The sequence below is a fragment of the Anopheles arabiensis genome, chromosome X (genome assembly GCF_016920715.1).
Source record: "Anopheles arabiensis isolate DONGOLA chromosome X, AaraD3, whole genome shotgun sequence".
Classification (NCBI taxonomy): Eukaryota; Metazoa; Arthropoda; class Insecta; order Diptera; family Culicidae; genus Anopheles; species Anopheles arabiensis.
The window spans coordinates 18,400,901-18,418,547 of NC_053519.1; the positions used below are offsets into that span (position 1 = coordinate 18,400,901).

At 40.0% G+C, this 17,647-nt stretch overlaps 1 protein-coding gene across 2 annotated transcripts; it reads right to left on the minus strand.

Moving 5' to 3' along the window:
* Positions 1–10,416: 10,416 nt before the first annotated feature.
* Positions 10,417–12,831, minus strand: LOC120905435. Of its 2 annotated transcripts, XM_040316195.1 has the most exons (4): positions 12,638–12,831; positions 12,398–12,555; positions 12,123–12,246; positions 10,417–12,056 (listed from the first exon to the last, which is right to left on the minus strand). In XM_040316195.1, the coding sequence occupies exons 2-4, from the start codon at positions 12,518–12,520 to the stop codon at positions 11,836–11,838; spliced, it is 468 nt and encodes a 155-aa protein (XP_040172129.1). In that variant the 5' UTR covers positions 12,521–12,555; positions 12,638–12,831; the 3' UTR covers positions 10,417–11,835. The 2 variants fall into 2 exon arrangements, with proteins under 2 accessions (XP_040172129.1, XP_040172128.1); XM_040316194.1 differs by having other exon boundaries at positions 12,398–12,830.
* Positions 12,832–17,647: the final 4,816 nt, after the last annotated feature.

Genomic DNA, 17,647 nt, shown 5'->3' on the forward strand with positions numbered 1-17,647 from the left:
GCAGCATCTGCAGTTGCATTATCTGCATCCAATCGCTGTATGCATCTGGTAGTGGCAGTAAAGGCAGGCAGTGGAAGCACTGGTGTTTGCCTATTTGATTGTTGCCAACTTTGGCACCTTGTCCAGGATTGTTTCAGATTTTTGGGTGTTTTTTTCGTTGCAATGTTTGGCTGTTTCTTTGAGTATGTATGTGTGTGTGTGTTGTGTGTTGGTGGGAGGCACTGTGTTTATAATGAGGTACACTGCAATAAAACTACTGCGGAGCAGTGTTGGATAATGGGATTGGGCTAAACACCGCTCGGAAGCAGGAGCTTGTTATTAAGCTTTGATTTCTTGTATGTTTGGAAAAGGTAAAATTTATCAAAATCTTTATTGTTTTGCTTTAAATTCAGAGTAAATTATTACGGAAAAACTAAGCTGGTATTTCTGTTTAGAATTGAGGTTCACCTTTAGATAAAATTGTAATCTTTGTGAATTGTTTCGACTTACATGTTGAACCTACATAACACCTGGAAGTTATTGTTTTGCGCACGGTTACTAATCTTCCTATACTTGGAAAAAAGTCTCTTTACAAGAGCATATAATCGTCGCAAAATTCTCCGGGTAGTACATCATCCGCTAAAATCATCCAGATTTTGGTCTCCGAACTCAGTCCTACATGGCTGTATAATTAAAAAGGAGCATCTTTAAATAATTCTTTCGCAAACAATTCAAACCATTTGCTTTGACAAACGATACCGGGTAGCGGCAGGTCCTGCAGCACCTGCAGATATAGAGTCGTCAAAACGTTGCAGAACAGTGCTAGCGACAAAATCAGTGCCCTGGCACGGCAGTGAAAAACCACACAAACCCTTGCGACCCGTTCAGATGACCCTCCTCCATCCCGCAGTGGAGCGTATTGAGCGAAATGACACGCTTGCACGGTGAGGGCGGATGTGCAAAGCGCGAATCACCGATTTAGATGCCACGAGATTTTTGGCAAATGGCACATTCCATTTGCGTCGCGAGGGTACTTGTCGCCAGGGCGTACGATGGAGGGCAAAGAGACGGACCAAAATGAAAATGGGAGGCTGAATCCCAACGGTTTGAACTGTTAAACCTTGATGACCTTCCGGATCGTGTTAATTACGCGTTACCGATGAATTAGATTGTGCAACACGTATATCCACACACACGCACACACACACACACACACACACACACACACACACACACACACACACACACACATAAATAAATTATATATATATATATATATATATATATATATATATATATATATATATATATATATATATATATATATATATATATATATATATATAATGAATCTGTGCATGATAAGATGCATGCAAAAAAATTACAAATACGTTTGTAGGAAGTGGGGAGGGCCAGTCTAATGGTACAGTCATTAGGCCAACACCTGCCCGTATGGGGCTCAAGTCCCGAATGCACCATGTCCTCTTACACAAAACAGACTATTCTGCTATGTCACTGAAAGCCTAGCCTTATCCACTTGTCCACAAGCCAGACCTTGTGACTGACAACGGTTGTTGATCCAAAGAATAAGAACATGAAGTGATGACCTAATCCCTTGAAATATTGCTGTACTGTTTGATGGTAGCCAGTGCGTTATTTTACAATAAATTTTCCATAATCGAACAGCACGAAAGGAAAATACAAGCACGAAAAGGGTATGCATGGGCATTATACACGTACACGTACGCAGCTGTTAACACTTACTCATAGTGAAATCTTTAAAATTTTACGTAGTGTAGTTCAAAATGTTTACAATCTAAACGAAGTGCTGGTGCATTGCTATTAGAATGATTAAGTTAAAAAAAAAAGCAATTCAGCTCAAAACATGGAAAGCACCCGTCTGGCCCACCGTGCGACCCACTGGCCTCTTAATTTGGTGCAATCGAAAAATGCGGGATCAGACAAGGATACCGAAGGATGCTCGGCACATCTTCCCGTATCAGGTCTGGCTCCTCCCCATCGCGCTGAACAAACGCACTTCCCGCCAAACTCTTTCTTCCTCATATTTTCTTTTTTTTCAGTAGTCCTTTTGGACCGTTTCTCCCTTTCTCTCTCTCTCTCTTTCTTCCGGCGTGAAAACCTTTCGCAGAAAGCATCGCTTGCAGTGGGCTGGTAGCGCACTAGATTATGCATTGTTTAATTAAAATTGCCAGCCTGACAAGTGCCGTATGCAGTGATGTCCTTGCAATATTTTCTTCAAAAACACACACGCACATACAAACATACATATACACACACACATATATATACACACACAAAAATATGCATACTCGGCACGTGGAATTGGCCCTCGGTGTTGGAGCGGTACACGTATGGCCAGAATATAAATGATATTCCAACATTTACCGAACGATTTGGACAGCGTTCAGGATCTTCTGCAAACCGGCGCGCTTTTAGAGGGCACGCTGTGTGTGTGTGTGTGTGTGTGTGTGTGTGTGTGTGTGTGTGTGTGTGTGTGTGTGTGTGTGTGTGAGTGTGTGTGTGTGTGTGTCTATATGTCGGTTCGGTTTGGCAGAGTGGAGACTGGTTCTGGCGAGATCGTTCGTCTCACTGGGAAGTTGAAATATGATTAATGCAATGAATGTTCATGAATAATTGCCAGCCATTTCTGTGCTGTCCTCCCGTGCTGCATCCGCCAGTTGCAAGCGAAGCTGGGTAAACAAATATATATTAGCCTCCGGTTGCAGACAAATGGCCGTAAGATGAACAACGAGCGACCGTGTCCAAAAGGCTACAATCAGGAAGTGGGTAAGAGTAAGAAAGAGAGACAGAGAATGACTGTGGATAGAATGAAAACGTAAGATGGGAGTGGGTAAGATGTAGGTTCTTTCCCCGAAATAATTTCAAGACAGCTTTGACAGTCATGCGGTGTGTTTGTTTTATGGTAAAAGAAAAGTGGAATTTAATTTAGAGTATCTGCTCGCTCTCGCTCCCCCCTCTTTCTATATCACTCTCTCTCTCTCTCGCTCTCGCTTCCCCCTCTTTCTATCTCTCTCTCTCTCGCATACACACACACTCCGTCTCATTTAACGACCGATCTCGACTGTTTCCAAACTGCTGTCCCAAAATGTATGCCCTGCCCTGGAGGTGCTGAAGGCTTTTGACGATGGGGTCCCAACGTTCTCGCATTTTGCGATTTCAATGCCCGACGCAGAACGACACGCACGAAACATTTTGCTGTGAGATAACGCATTGTGTAACGCCTAGGTAACGTGTGCTCATGAACACTCAACCGACCCAGTTTACAGCTTAAGCAGGTTAACAGCTTCAACCATGGCTTTTTAAATAAACTGTTCTTTCGTGCATTGCATAAATTTAGACGTTTTTTAAACCATGCCTATATAAATGTCTATTAATAAACACAACGAGGTACTACACACGACATCCTGTAATGAACAAAAACATGCTAACAATGTACATACTTTTAAATTATCCAGTTTAAACTTTGTTACCTCGCCAATGTCATCGTAAGTATTGAGTTCTCCTTAATAAGACTCGACAGCTGGGTTGCGTCCAAAAAGATGAACCACTCCCTCGTGAACTCGCCTGATAAACCTTTTTAGTATCAAGCACGCTCGTGTGCTAAATTGTGTACGCCCGATACACCTCACTTCGGCCGGATTAAATCGCGTCGGGTCCGAACCTTTGCACTGCAGATTGTTCATCGGTCGGGATTGTTCTGACCGCCAGGAAAAAGTTTGGTGCCTCCGTGCTGTTTCCCCGTCCACAGTGCGCAGCGAATGAACTTGTCATGCAGATAGCATCCCATGTGTGTTTGTGTGTATTTATGTATGTCATCATCGCATGAATTTCAATTCGCCGATCCGCGTTCAGCATAGGTCTCGGCTCGGTTCGAGCGGCAAGTCATTCATTTTTGCGCTCTTAATCGATTCATTCATTGATTGCTTCACCGTACCAATGTTTAAATCCCTTTCATTCCTTCCCTATTCCCGGCGCCCTGAACGGCTGGTGGCGTGCATAGTTTTGCTATTTTATTCATTGTTTGCTTTGACTGTTTTGTTCGTGTCCTCCATTCTTCTCACAAGCTTCGACTGCTACCGTTCGGCAATATCTTCCGATTGCCCCTCTGCCGTTCGGTGCCGGAAAGTTGAATTGCATTTCGACACTGATTGCATTTTTGCCTGCACGCCATTCCGGTTGCTGTACCTGCGTACAGTCGTTGACGCCAATGTTTGGTACCAATTTAAGCCAACCAACGAATATATTAGTGTATATAGTTTAATAACTTTAACCGCTCATAAAAGTTGTTAAAATGTATATGTTGCATAGAGAGAGTATTATATGAAGTATGTAAATTATTAAATTAAAAAAAAAAAACATCGGTCCCGGGAATGGTGTAGCAGATTTACTGCTAGTAGTAGGTAAAACACATAGCAAAAAATACTTTAACAGAATTACAGTTAAGAGGTGACCAACTCAAAAAGCCACCTTAACAAAATTGTTGCAAGCCGAAACCATTCAACTACAAAACATCAAAATAAAACAGTTACCAGCGAATGAATCAGGTCAGACTTACCATGCAATAAATGCTTAGCATACACGAGCCATGTGGCAGAAAGCGTAAACTGACCGCTTATTTAAAAAAAAAAAACATAGCGCGACGGTAATATGGAATGCGCCTCGCAACCTAGAACGGCTGCAAAACGATAGCGCAATAGTAATACCAAGTGGCAAAACAACACCCGGACATTAACTTTATATTTTGAGGAGCAAACCTAAAACCAAGAGGGTTAGCAATCGCATAATGAAAATAGATCAATCGTAGTCGTAAACATAAAATAAAGAAAACATTGTGTCATCACTGTTCGATAATTAAAGTATAAATAAAGCTTATTTGAAACATTGAGACAGTTCACTAGTTTCAGACACATAGATCACTCGTGTTCTAGTGTTTCTCCCCAATAGCAGATTCCGTCGAAGGCTCGGTCCAATTTGGAAACCACGTTTGGTTATCCGCTGTTCAGGAGCTTGACCGATCAGCAATACTCCTCCTTCAACATAAGTGCAAGATTGTACCTTAATACTATTAACCGTATATTTTAACGCCGCTTGGAATCCGACCCATCGCGTAAAGTAAAGTTTCGTTGTTCTACTCGTCCGTTGCATAAGTGTAACTCGACTTTCTTTCTATCGTAGTGCGCGAATGATATGATTCAATAGACCTAACCTACGGTACGATCTTGCCTCGATACTCCACTTCGTTCTGTGCTCTTCTTCTGTATTCCGCACACGGTTCTGGTAATCAAGTGTGCGCCGAACCTAACACAATGGTCGTCCATTTTTACGACCAAACAATATGGCCTAACTCCCATACGCAGGATTGATTATCCTGCTATGGGTAATCTGTAAGCCATGCTAAATCATCATCAGTAGCTAAAGCTCCAAACGACCACGGTTGGAGCACTGAATATAGAAATACAGTACTAAATCTTTTGGTTCTGTTTATGGTAGAGTTGGTACTTCTTCTATGGGTTCTATTTATGTTGCAAGCAAAACCAATAAAATTATTATCAACTTTATCAAGTCTAAGCCATACACCATTACCGTTATATGAATAAGATAGTTTAGAAATCGAAACTTGATAAGTTTAGCTATCAACCCAAATGCTTTTTCGGGATCAAGCAATACCAATGCAGTAAATGTATACTCTTCTTTATAAGGTTTAAAGTCTGTAAGTCTATCAAGCTAATGAACCGCGGATAAACCAAGTTGAAACCCATATTGTGAGCTAGGGATAATATTACACTTTTCTGTATATGTTCCAAATTTGTTTGTGATAGTGATTTAAAAAAACTTTCCCACGACAATTGAGTTAAATAATCGGTATATAATTGGCAACACTACTTAGATCTTTATCGGTTTTCCGAATGAGTACAATTTTTGCAAATTTTTCATTCGATTGGAAAGTGTTCCAGTTTAAAACAGCTATCTCCATATACAAAATGACGTGACATGTTGTACTACACATGTTGTACTAAAGTTGCGCTCATAGGTGACGCTTGCTCGCTATAGTATCTACATATAAGAAACAATGTAAAAACAGCTCACAAGTTATACTCACTATAGAACGGTTGTTGGGGATTGCACTGCCCCAATAGGGATGAGAAGAAGAAGATACAGAGTGGAGACCTGTAGAGGCCTCAACCTCGCGGAAAACAACCGGTGGAAAGGAGTTGAAGCTTGTAGAGGCTTTAGCCTGAAGGAAGACCGATTTCTTTCCTTGAAGGCTATGAATTGGGTTCCAAACGGGATTGGCTTTTTCTGGTTGTATTTATGTTTTCTCTGCACGTCTATCTGCTTTAATAGTTCTAAACCCACAACAACAACTCTCTGCATCGTTTCGCGCTTTAAACCGGTCGCGCATGCGAGAGAATTGTTAAGAATTCACATGTGTGGATGTGACAGAGTTAATTCGATACGGCACGAGAGAAATGCAAAACGTTCTAGAACCGTTGCTTGTCTAGAACTTCTCTCTCTCTCTCTCTCTCTCTCTCTCTCTCTCTTCTGCTGCGTGTTTCACACGCGCTGCAATTGATTCACTGTCGAAGCGAAACGTTTGGGCGCGAACAGCGGTTTTGCTAACCAACTATAACATAATTTTAAGCGTTAGAAATCTAAATGGCGCCACTGTACACCGTTTTTACAGGCGTTAGAAAAATTTGGCCCACAATATAGAGAAATTTGGTCCAATAACAAGACTAAGCAAGAGGATCATTACATCATAATCTAAGTATTGGTTTGCATACTCTAGAGAAAGTCTTTAAATTGCGTGAAAAAGTATGTCGAACGAGTGAAAATCCTGCATCCCTTTGCGGTACATCGCCACAGACACTTATTTCAATTGGTGAATACAGTCGAGTTATTTGATATAATATTTGATTAAATATTTTAGAACAATTGTATTGTTTTTAATAATAAAACGTTTGAAATATCAAAAACAAAATTTAAACCACAAATCATTAAAGTAGTTAAAATAAATAAGTTTAATCAATTTAACAAGTGCTTATACGGCGCCTACCACAACTATATGGACAGTCGTTTTTCGCGATTTGCAGATCTTCGTACATTTTTTTTCAATTTTTTTAACAAGTTTTTACACGACTTATTACAAAAAAAACAAATTTATGATCGTACCATAACTATAAAGACACTTAAAAAACATGTTGTTTGTGCTAACTAACGCATTTAAAAATCGTTCAAAAATATGAATAACATATTTTAGAAAGGAGGAAATATATTTTTGAACGATTTTTAAAAAGAGTTATTATAACTTATTATAAGGTTTTATAGGTTTTATAAGAGAAATTATTGAAATATATTTTTTTAAATATCAAAACATTAACAAACAATTTTATCAATAGTACTAGACTCCCTAGCACGCCGCAACACCAAGTACAGGGTGTTCTGTTGTTTGTGCGGTAGTGCAGGTGAACAATTTTTGTATGACTTGCCGTGCAATGCAATTTTTCTCACATTTGAGGTTCAATGATAAGTCTGAATTTTTGAAAGCATATTGACCACAAGTAAAATTAAGCTTGAAGAAAAAATTTAAGATATAAAATTATACATTTTTTTAATTCATTACCATACATGGAAAATTTTGTATAATAATTCCTTTTCAATGTTACAGTGCCTACCACAACTATATGGACAGCTGTTTTCCGCCATTTGTGGAAAATCCGTAAGCGATAAATAGAAACAGTGAATGTATGAGTTGTGCAGGATACTATTTCACATCTTCTTATATTTATTAAATTTAAAAAAAATTACACGTTAGAACATCGATGGTGAAGTGGGTGGTAGGAGATAAAAAATATCAGGCTAGGATTGCATTCCTTAACTTTTGTATGTAACAGCAGCATATATTTAGATTCTGCTAAAAAATCGTTGTTAAGGTTTTTTTTGTCACTTTTGTTTGATCAGATCAGTTTTGAGCCGTTATTTACGAAATCAACAAGGTTCTCATGACCATTTAAAAAATATTAAATAAATATTTTGAGTTGTATTTTCAAAACAATCATTACATGCGAAGATTTTTTTTACTTTTGGTATGTAAAAAAATAAATTTTGATATTTATTCTTATAAAACTCATAAAACCGTTAAAAAAGTTTAAAAACACTTTTAAAAAATCGTTAAGAATATTTTTCTGTAAAACCTTTCTAGAATATGTTATTTATATTTTTGAACGCTTTTAAATGCGTCAGTTAGCACAAAATACCTGCTTTAGGTTTTACGTAATAAGTCGTGTAAAAATGTTTTGAAAAAATATATAAAAATATATAAATTTAATTTTTGACGTGAAATAGTTTTCTGCACAACTCATACATTCACTGTTTTTATCTATCTCTTACAGAATTTCCAAAAATCGTGAAAAACGACTATCCATATATACAGGGCGTTTGGGATAATTTTGACAGTTACCTACGGAGAAAGAAAACAATGTTTTATGGCAAAATTAATCATCGGGGAAATTTTTTTGTTTTAGAAATGTAGCTTACCATGTATTTTATGCATTTTATTCAAAATATCCACCCTCGGCTCTTATTACGGCCTCCACCCGTCTCCGGAACCGGGAACATGCCCTGGAGACAGTTTCGCGGGGTAGGGCCGCGAAAACGGACATGATTTTCGCCATCAGCTCCGCCTTGGTGTTGCTGGAGGTTCTGTTGGTGTCCCGTTCCACCGTGCTCTACACGAAAAAATCCATGGGATTAAGATTCGGGGAGCTGGGAGGCCACACATTCGGCGCGGTGAAGTCGTTGAAATTGGCCGCCAACCACTTTATCGTTTTGGAGGCTGTATGGCACGGAGCGGAATCCTGCTGGAACACGTACGGTCTGCCGTTGGCCACTCTCGTGATCCAAGGCTTCACGACGGTGTCCAGCATTGAAATGGTGCCACCCCCATCTCACGTGCCAACGGCCGAATTCCGATCCCCGGATTTTCCATCACGCGCGCCTGGAGGTCTGCCAGGAAAGCGTCGGTCCGCACGCAATCCCGCCGCTGAGAATGTGGTTTTCGTGCTGCCACCGCTTCGTCGTCGTCGATGTTTTCTCCCAGCTCAGCTCTGGATCGCCTTCACCGTGTTCAGCGAACACTGCACGCACTGCATGATGTCGCGGTTGTCGCGTCCGGTGCGGATCATCATGATGCATGTGATCCGCTTCCACAATGTACTCTTTTTTGGCATTTTTTTTATCACGAGATGTTTTTGCTGCTTGTTCCGAACACTTTTAGCTGTCGAATGGCGTATTGCTTGTTTTCATAGGCCAACTCGATCACGAGTTATAAACAAAAATGTAACTGTCAAAATTATCCCGAACGCCCGGTATATTCGTCCATCTACTACACGTATTCATACCTAAACTCATTATGTGAAAATAGGACAAAAGTTGTGGGAAAACGTAGTCTGGAAAAAAATCAACTTTGACCAGACATAGCTTCTGTAGTTGAAATGATTGAGTTATTTTTCTTAGCTATCTATTTAGAATTGTGATAAACACGATATTTTTTTTAATCCGAGATATTTTTTGGGACTTCTGACCGCCATTTCCCCTACCATTCCATGGCTGCACGGTGTTCAAATAGTCTTGCAGCAGGTAGGGCACGGGTCAATAATAAGCAGTGCGTCCTGAGAATGAAAGACACGGATATTAACATGCTATGAACCGGGATAAGAATTGGATAGAAACCTGTACCAAGATAGCAACGCGGTCATATAGGGTAATTGTAAAAGGACATCAAAAAGAGAACAGGATTGCTTATCGATATTTGCATGAAAACTTTTAAATGTGCCCTGCAGTCTGAGGTTCTACACATCTGAGGTTTTGTTGAAAATACCTGTAATCGGGCCAAATTCACTATTTCATTATAAGATTTATGTAGATATACTTTTATAAACAATAATGATCTATTTTTTAGGATTTTTTGGTAGGTAAATTCTGCAACGGGATGCGATTGAAAATAGTTAGATATGTGCACAGCTGCTAAGTAAGTAAACGGTCGCAAGTGGAGTCAGGTATCAACGAGAACTCCGCTGGAAGCGGACACCAGGTGCGGTGTCGTATGTTCGGATGGACCGGGGCGATCATGATCATCGCAAACGTTGTTGACAACGTGACCGGCAAGCGACCTGCACCGAAAACACCTGCCCAGCTAAGTAGCAGAAGCGTATCCAGAAGTTAGTCTTAGTCCTTCTTCTTCTTCTTTGGCTCAACAACCGATGTCGGTCAAGGCCTGCCTGTACCCACTAGTGGCCTTGGCTTTCAGTGACTAATTGATTCCCCCCCATAGCAGGATAGTCAGTCCTACGTATGGCGGCGCGGTCTATTTGGGGATTGAACCCATGACGGGCATGTTGTTAACTCGTACGAGTTGACGACTGTACTACGAGACCGGCTAAAAAGTAGTCCAGCAGTTCATAAATAAAGATCCCTAGTTTTTTTTAGCTTACTGCGGGCTATCGTATACATAATTAGTTATTTGCAGTAGATTATTTTTTCTTTTTTCTAAATAACTAATATAGTGGCTAATGGTGTTATTTTCGTATTCAAAATTTGTTTTGAGAGCATTACATTTCTTCTTGCGGTTATTAGCGAATTTCTGTATTGTTTTTTGGATAGTTTTTTGGCACATTGATCAACATTTTTACTAGTTTCTATATTCTACCATTGTAATTCTGAACACTGTTTATTTGATTCAAGATTATCTGACCAAGCAGCGTTTAGAGTGGTGTTTTAGTGTCGATGGTTTCATTAAGCCGTAGGTAAGTTGAATTTGCCTGTGTCGCTGCCCCTTTTTCCTATACTCATTGCGCACTTATATAAGAGATACAACCTCATCCTCATCGGTATTATGATGTTATGATTTTCCACGACATATTTCTGGAACTCTGGCTATATGATGAGCATATTTGATGTCATTGGTAGCTTTTATTATCATTTCATCTATTTAAGATGTTTGCAAAATTAGATTCAGCTCTGTGATAGTAATATTGATTGTTAATGCATCTTTGCTATATGCTAATGGATTGGGTTTATTAATTAGTGATATATTTTTTTATTTGAATTTTTACTAACAAATGATCGGAAGCAAGTTCTTAGGGAGATTGGCGTAGAAATATCATTATTGTTATCTGTTAAAATGCAGACGGATTTTGTCTAGAGTTTGAATGAATGTATGTGAGAGCGTTTGAATGAATGTATACATTGAAATGGGATTTCTGGATATCTCAAAAAATGGATCTACCAGCTTGATTAGCAGTGATACAATTCCAATTCGGTGTCGTGCGTTAACGTCTCCACATATTAGGTATTTATTGTTATTATTGGATAGTTTTTTGGATTTTTTCTTTTTTAAACTCTTTAAACTTAACTCTTTTTTAAACTTTAAACCTGTATGGGCCCTTTCCCTTTAAAAATCGTAGTGAATAATGTTTTATCGAATGTGTTTGATCGTGTTTGAAGGTCCTTTTAATTTGTTCATAAAAACTACGTGTGCCATAAAATCACACATAGGAAAATAAATATTAATTGTAATAGAAATTGTGCACCATGAAAACCAATTTACCTAAAACCTTTGAGCACGATGGCATTCTAAATTCAGAATCCACCAACAGCGCTCGTTGCGTTAGTTACAACACCTTGTTACAATTTTATTACAAAACTACAGACAACCATCTAAAACAAACCAAACCAAACACTCAAACCCCTGGCGACCGCTAAACGTCGGACCAGATGGTGTGGGGCACCCAGAGCACCCCGATTGCGCGCTGTTCACTTGCGCTCACGAAAGGTAAAGATCGTGTCCATCAGGAAGATCACCCCGTTGATAACCGAGATCGAGCCCTTGGTGATGGCGAGATCGCGGGTCCGTGTGCGAAACGCATGCTCCCACGCCTCGATAATGAAAACGCCGGACGTCAGGAAGCAGACGCAGCCGAGGAGGCTGTAGAAGATGCTCAATCGACGATGAAGGGGCGCCTTCATCAGGTAGCCTGAAAAAAATTTCAGTCGCTGTCACAGCGGATCGATGACCACATGGCAAGCTGCAATGAACGTACCTGCCATGACGGTGAACAGAATCACGATAAAGCCACAGAACGTCCCGGTTGCCAGGAAGCCCGTCACCAGATCACCATCGTTGAAGCTGTAGTAGTGCAGCGTGGTACAGGTAACCGCCAGTGACTGAATGATGATAGCAAAACGAAGAAAAAGCAATTGATTGATCGTGGAAGGCGGTTTTCGGACGCTCCAGCTCTTCAGAAGCTGGTGATTTCTCACACAACAACAACAACAACACACACATAAGTCCAGTCGAGGTAGTGATATTAATTACCAGCTCCAAAAATTTGATGATCGATAATGGCGGACGGTACTCTCTTGGTGCCGTTGGTTGAATTCCAACAGGCAGCACACTGTGGTGTATCCTTGGTGCAGGAGCAACGGAATTTTCCGCCATTCCAGTACACTTGCACCAGTCAGACCAGCACCGAGCTAAAAGGACAAAAAGACGGCCCGTATTCCAACGCTGCGCACTTGTCGCCGAAAGGGAACTGCTTCCTTCTAGTCCGCTCACCCAACTAACACGCAGATCATTCCTCACGCACAGCGCCACTTTTTCCCAGTAGTTTTCCCTTCCGTCTAGTTTTCCCTTCCGTCCCAGATCTAGCTCAAAACAGCGCGTTGAGTAACGCGCACCCCAAAAACCAGCCGTAATCCACCAGCGAAGATTGCGTGCCTCAGTGTCCAGTGTGTCCGTTGCCGTCTTGACGTGCGAGATTAAGTCTGATGAAATGAGGGTGGCCCAAGACCGGGCCGAGTTTGGAGGTTAATTGATAGCGAAAAATAGCTCCCCCTTGTGCTAAGCCACGTGCAGTGGGTGTGTTGTGTGCCGGATAGAGAAAGAAAAAGAGAGAGAGAGAGCGACGGGGCGGACAGGCAGGGAGATTGAAGTACTTCCGAGCAACGTACGTCTGGCGTTGCGTTGCCGGATCAATTTGGACGACGCAACGATTTCAAGATCAGTTCTCACCACCGGCATTGCTGCAATCTCGAGTGTTGGACGTGATGATGCTGATCCACCTCTTGCTACACACATAGCTGACTTTTCCAATATCTCGAGTTAGTTTTGCTGAACTCAGTAAACTAAAAGAGCAACAAAAAAAAGTGAATAACGAATCGGATGGAAACTCCAGCCAACAAGTTTCAAGCTTTTGTTGTTCTTCCCACGCCGCGCGTCTCTCGGGACTCGGGTGTCGGTGCGAGCGTTAACCATTTTATTAATTAGAAAACTAAGCGAACGAGGCCGTGCTGCAAAGGCTGGCGGGAAAGTTTGTTGCCATCGCGACATCGCGCATTGCAATTTATAGGCAGCGGACAAACGCACGCAAAATCAATACATGCCCGGTTCGGTATACCAACGGGAGGAATGGTTCGTCCCATCCCATCCTCCCATCCCTCCTCACTGTCCGCGCCGGACGCGGGTAGATGGGGAACGATATTTCAATTGAACCCGGTGACCCTTTCCTTTCTACCCTCGCTGTGTGCCATTTCCACCCAATCGTACAAAGCACTCGCATCCCGTCCAGATCGATATCCCAGATCGACCTATTTTAATGTGCAATGTTTACCTCCTCACTTCATTTTGTTTTGTTTTGCATTGCTTCCGAGCGGTAAAGTGTCGTCACATTTTACGTCGGAGCAGTGGACGTTACTCAGTGAGGCTGAACACGGTTAATCAATTTGGATAGTATAAGACATCAAAACTTTACTCTGTAAAAACTTGAATTTATCTGTATTTATAAGAGAATATTATAAGGATTCAGCATTACAATTCGTTGTTTTGCCGTTTTAACATTATCCAGAAAGCTCAAGTTTCCGTCGCAAAGCTCCCAGAAAGCTCGCACCTCGGCTAGGCAAAATTGTGTTCTGCAATAGATGGCGCTAGTAGTGCCGCGATATCGCAGTGTTGCTTGTTTATGCACGATTTAATTACTTTGGTTCGTGTTTGGGTTACAGTCTCTGGCTCTAAGCAGACCAGTTCAAGGTCAACCAAGGGTCTGTTCGAATTTCGTTCAGCGAAAATGTTTCATTGCTGTTTTTTTTTCACTTTGCATAATTTGACGCTCGAGCTGCGCGCTATTCGGCTATTGTAATTCAGTCAAAGACACACACACACACATACACTTGCATACCCCAAAATCATAAACAAATATTTGCAGAATACGTTCAATTCAGTATTCCGAGCATCAATCACTTTGCGTGCCATTCATGCATCAGTCGGACGGAAAGTGACTTGAATAAATAGTTTCGATTTTTAAGTTATTGAAATTTTTCTTCAAATTTTCGAATCTTGACTTAGAGTCAACAGTGCTGTTGGTTTATGAATTTTGTGTTGTTTTCATTTTATTTTACAAATAGCTCTTACTTTCATCTCGCATATACCTAAGCATTACTGTTCCTAGCAGCGTAATAAGCAATCCAAGATGTGACTGGAATATTTGAAAGCATAATGTTCCTGGTCATGTCACCAACCACAATTCTCAGAATCCAACTGTACCTCAGATCCCCTGGACATTATTTCACAAGGGTACACGTTCTGTGCTACGCTTTCCTCCTCAACTTTTATCGACAATTCCATGGCTGCTCACACCATTTATGACAACAAAGGAAAAAAAGGAAACGGCTATGTTTACCGTCCGCAACTCTGCGCTTCATCTACGCAGTCCAGGATCACCTTGATTGCCGAATGGACGCGATGATCGCGAGACAAACATTGATCATCCGTCCGCCCCCCGTTAAGCAACCGATGCCGTCATCGACGTGCCAGCGCACGCTAGCTCCAAGCGCCGTCCCTGACGCTAAAAATCGTTGTTTGATGAGCTCATCTCTGGCTCACCGGCGGGAATGCAGCAACAAACCGGGGGAGCAAATGAATCAATGCTACTGGTTAGAGCGCGACAGTCAAATTTAAAATTTAGCTTAGCGAGAGTTTTGAGCTCAAAACAAAATAGTGGAAGTATAGAACGCTTGAGCCCCCTTTTCGTAGCGCAAAATGAGCGCGTGAGAACGTGAGCGGCCGCTACAGCGCAGCACAACCATGGAAGAAGAAAACTATACCCAAATACACCGGTGCGAACCATATGCATAAGTATCGCTTTGATTGTGCAAACGAAGATATTACCCGATCAAGCACGACGATCAAGCATCAATATGAGCATAATTGCTGACAACGCTACAGTTGCAACAAAGCGGCATCTCTCCATGGATCATATTGCAAACGCGATGAGCAATAATGAAAACGTGCAGTTTTATCTCGCACAACCAACAAAATTAAACATTTAGCAATGTTAGCGTCAGCATAACAAACAATATGTGGACAGATCAAAACATAGGATCATCGATGGTCAAAACATAGCGACGTCTCTCGAACGAATACAATAGGGGAACGCAGGGCAAAATTGTTGGGTGGTGCGAAATGACCATCTACAGCACGTGCATAAAAATCACGCCAGCGTAGGGTGGTTTTTGTTTTTGAATTATTTTAGGACCTATGATGAAAAAATGTACAGAGTTGCATGCACACAGCACAAGTTCAGCACAAGTTTACAAGGGTTGTCTAACGACTCTCTCCTTGGTCAAACGGGGTCCAAGCTACTTACTATCAACAGTGCCTATTGCTTGGTTTGGAGTCGCTTAATGTCACAAAAAAAACATGGGGCTGCTGCAAGGTCCCGCGCGCTCCTTTCTGTCGTGATTTTTTGTTGCAGCGTCTAGGATAGCTAGAACGATTTTTTTAAATGTTGCGTGTGACCTGTTCGATTTTAATATTTATATTTCGTTTTGGTTAGTTCATAAGTATTGATACATCTATTTATGTAGACATGCAGAGGTCCGATAATTAATCCAAATAAACTAAATAATATATTTACTTCAAAATATCGTATCGATATACCATCGAGGAGGGTAAATTTACTGAGCTTAAAAATTTAAAATACCATTAAGAAGCCTTGTATGGCGTTGCAATGGTAGAAGTTTAACCATTCATGATCGAGAGAACTAGCCAGTCTCGTAGTACAGTCGTCAACTCGTACGACTCTAACAACATGCCCGTCATGGGTTCAAGCCCCAAATGGACCGTGCCGCCATACGTAGGATTGACTATCCTGCTATGGGGGGACATCATTTAGACACTGAAAGCCATGCCCACAAGTGATGATACAGGCAGGCCTTGACCGACAACGGTTGTTGAGCCAAAAAGAAAGAAAAAAGTTCGAGAGAACTAACTTCTAAATTCCAATATGAGCACCACTTCAGCGTTAGCGCAGTGACTATATAATTAAAAGGGCAAAAATAAGCAGATTTATGTAATTGGTTAACACCGTTTCTCAAAATTATTGTTACAATTAATACAATGTACACACCCACAAGGGTAATGTTGATCCCTCCAAAACGAACTATGAAGGTGAGAAAAAAATGCAGCATACACAAAAAAACTGTATGATTTGACACAACTCATCAAACGATTAAATGTCACGCCCTCGCAAATCCAAATGGAGTTGTTGGACTCAAAATTGCTCAAAAGAAGTTTTTGTTTTGGTTATTTGGCAGAAAACAATCATTCAATTGAGGTTTGTACATTCGTGCAAATATGCGGTGTAATTACTGGATGTGCAAGTATGCACCATATATTTATGCGTGGGACATGTCAAATGTAATTAAAAAACTGTGGTCCACCTGACAGGTCTGTCGCGAATGAATTCTGAATTTAAACTAAAATCTAAATCTTTTCATGACTCTTTAATCAACAAAAAGAAGAGGCATTGAAATCGTTCCGGAATAGATGAAAGGTTCTAAATGATAACAAAGATCAAAATTTCAAATAATAATAATAACAATAATAACAATAATAATAATAATAATAATAATAATAATAATAATAATAATAATAATAATAATAATAATAATAATAATAATAATAATAATAATAATAATAATAATAAAAATAACAATAATAATAATAATAATAATAATAATAATAATAATAATAATAATAATAATAATAATAATAATAATAATAATAATAATAATAATAATAATAATAATAATAATAATAATAATAATAATAATAATAATAATAATAATAATAATAATAATAATAATAATAATAATAATAACAAAAGCAATCATAACTTTGGTAGAAAATTAAAAAAAAAATAAAAATCAAATATGCTTGGGTTGCGGACTTGAGTAATTTCATAAAGGAAAGTTCTCAACAGCTGTTCTGTGAACTGGGACAAAGTCAGCTGTTAGTGCCTGATAATTCAATAATGCTTTAGATTTGGCATTCTACGATATTGTAAACGCGTCTTACAATTTCTAAATTCCCAAGCGGTGCTTAAAATTTCTAAATTAACAGCTGAATAAACCGTCATTGCAATTGGCCAATATTTTTTTATGCACGTACATGTAAAGCAATACATAATGTTAAAATACCATAAACCTCTTCAATTTTCATCATTTTCTATAATTGTTCATCTTACCCTCCATGGTGTCCATCTTTCTCCTATCAGGTGTCTGTCTTAAA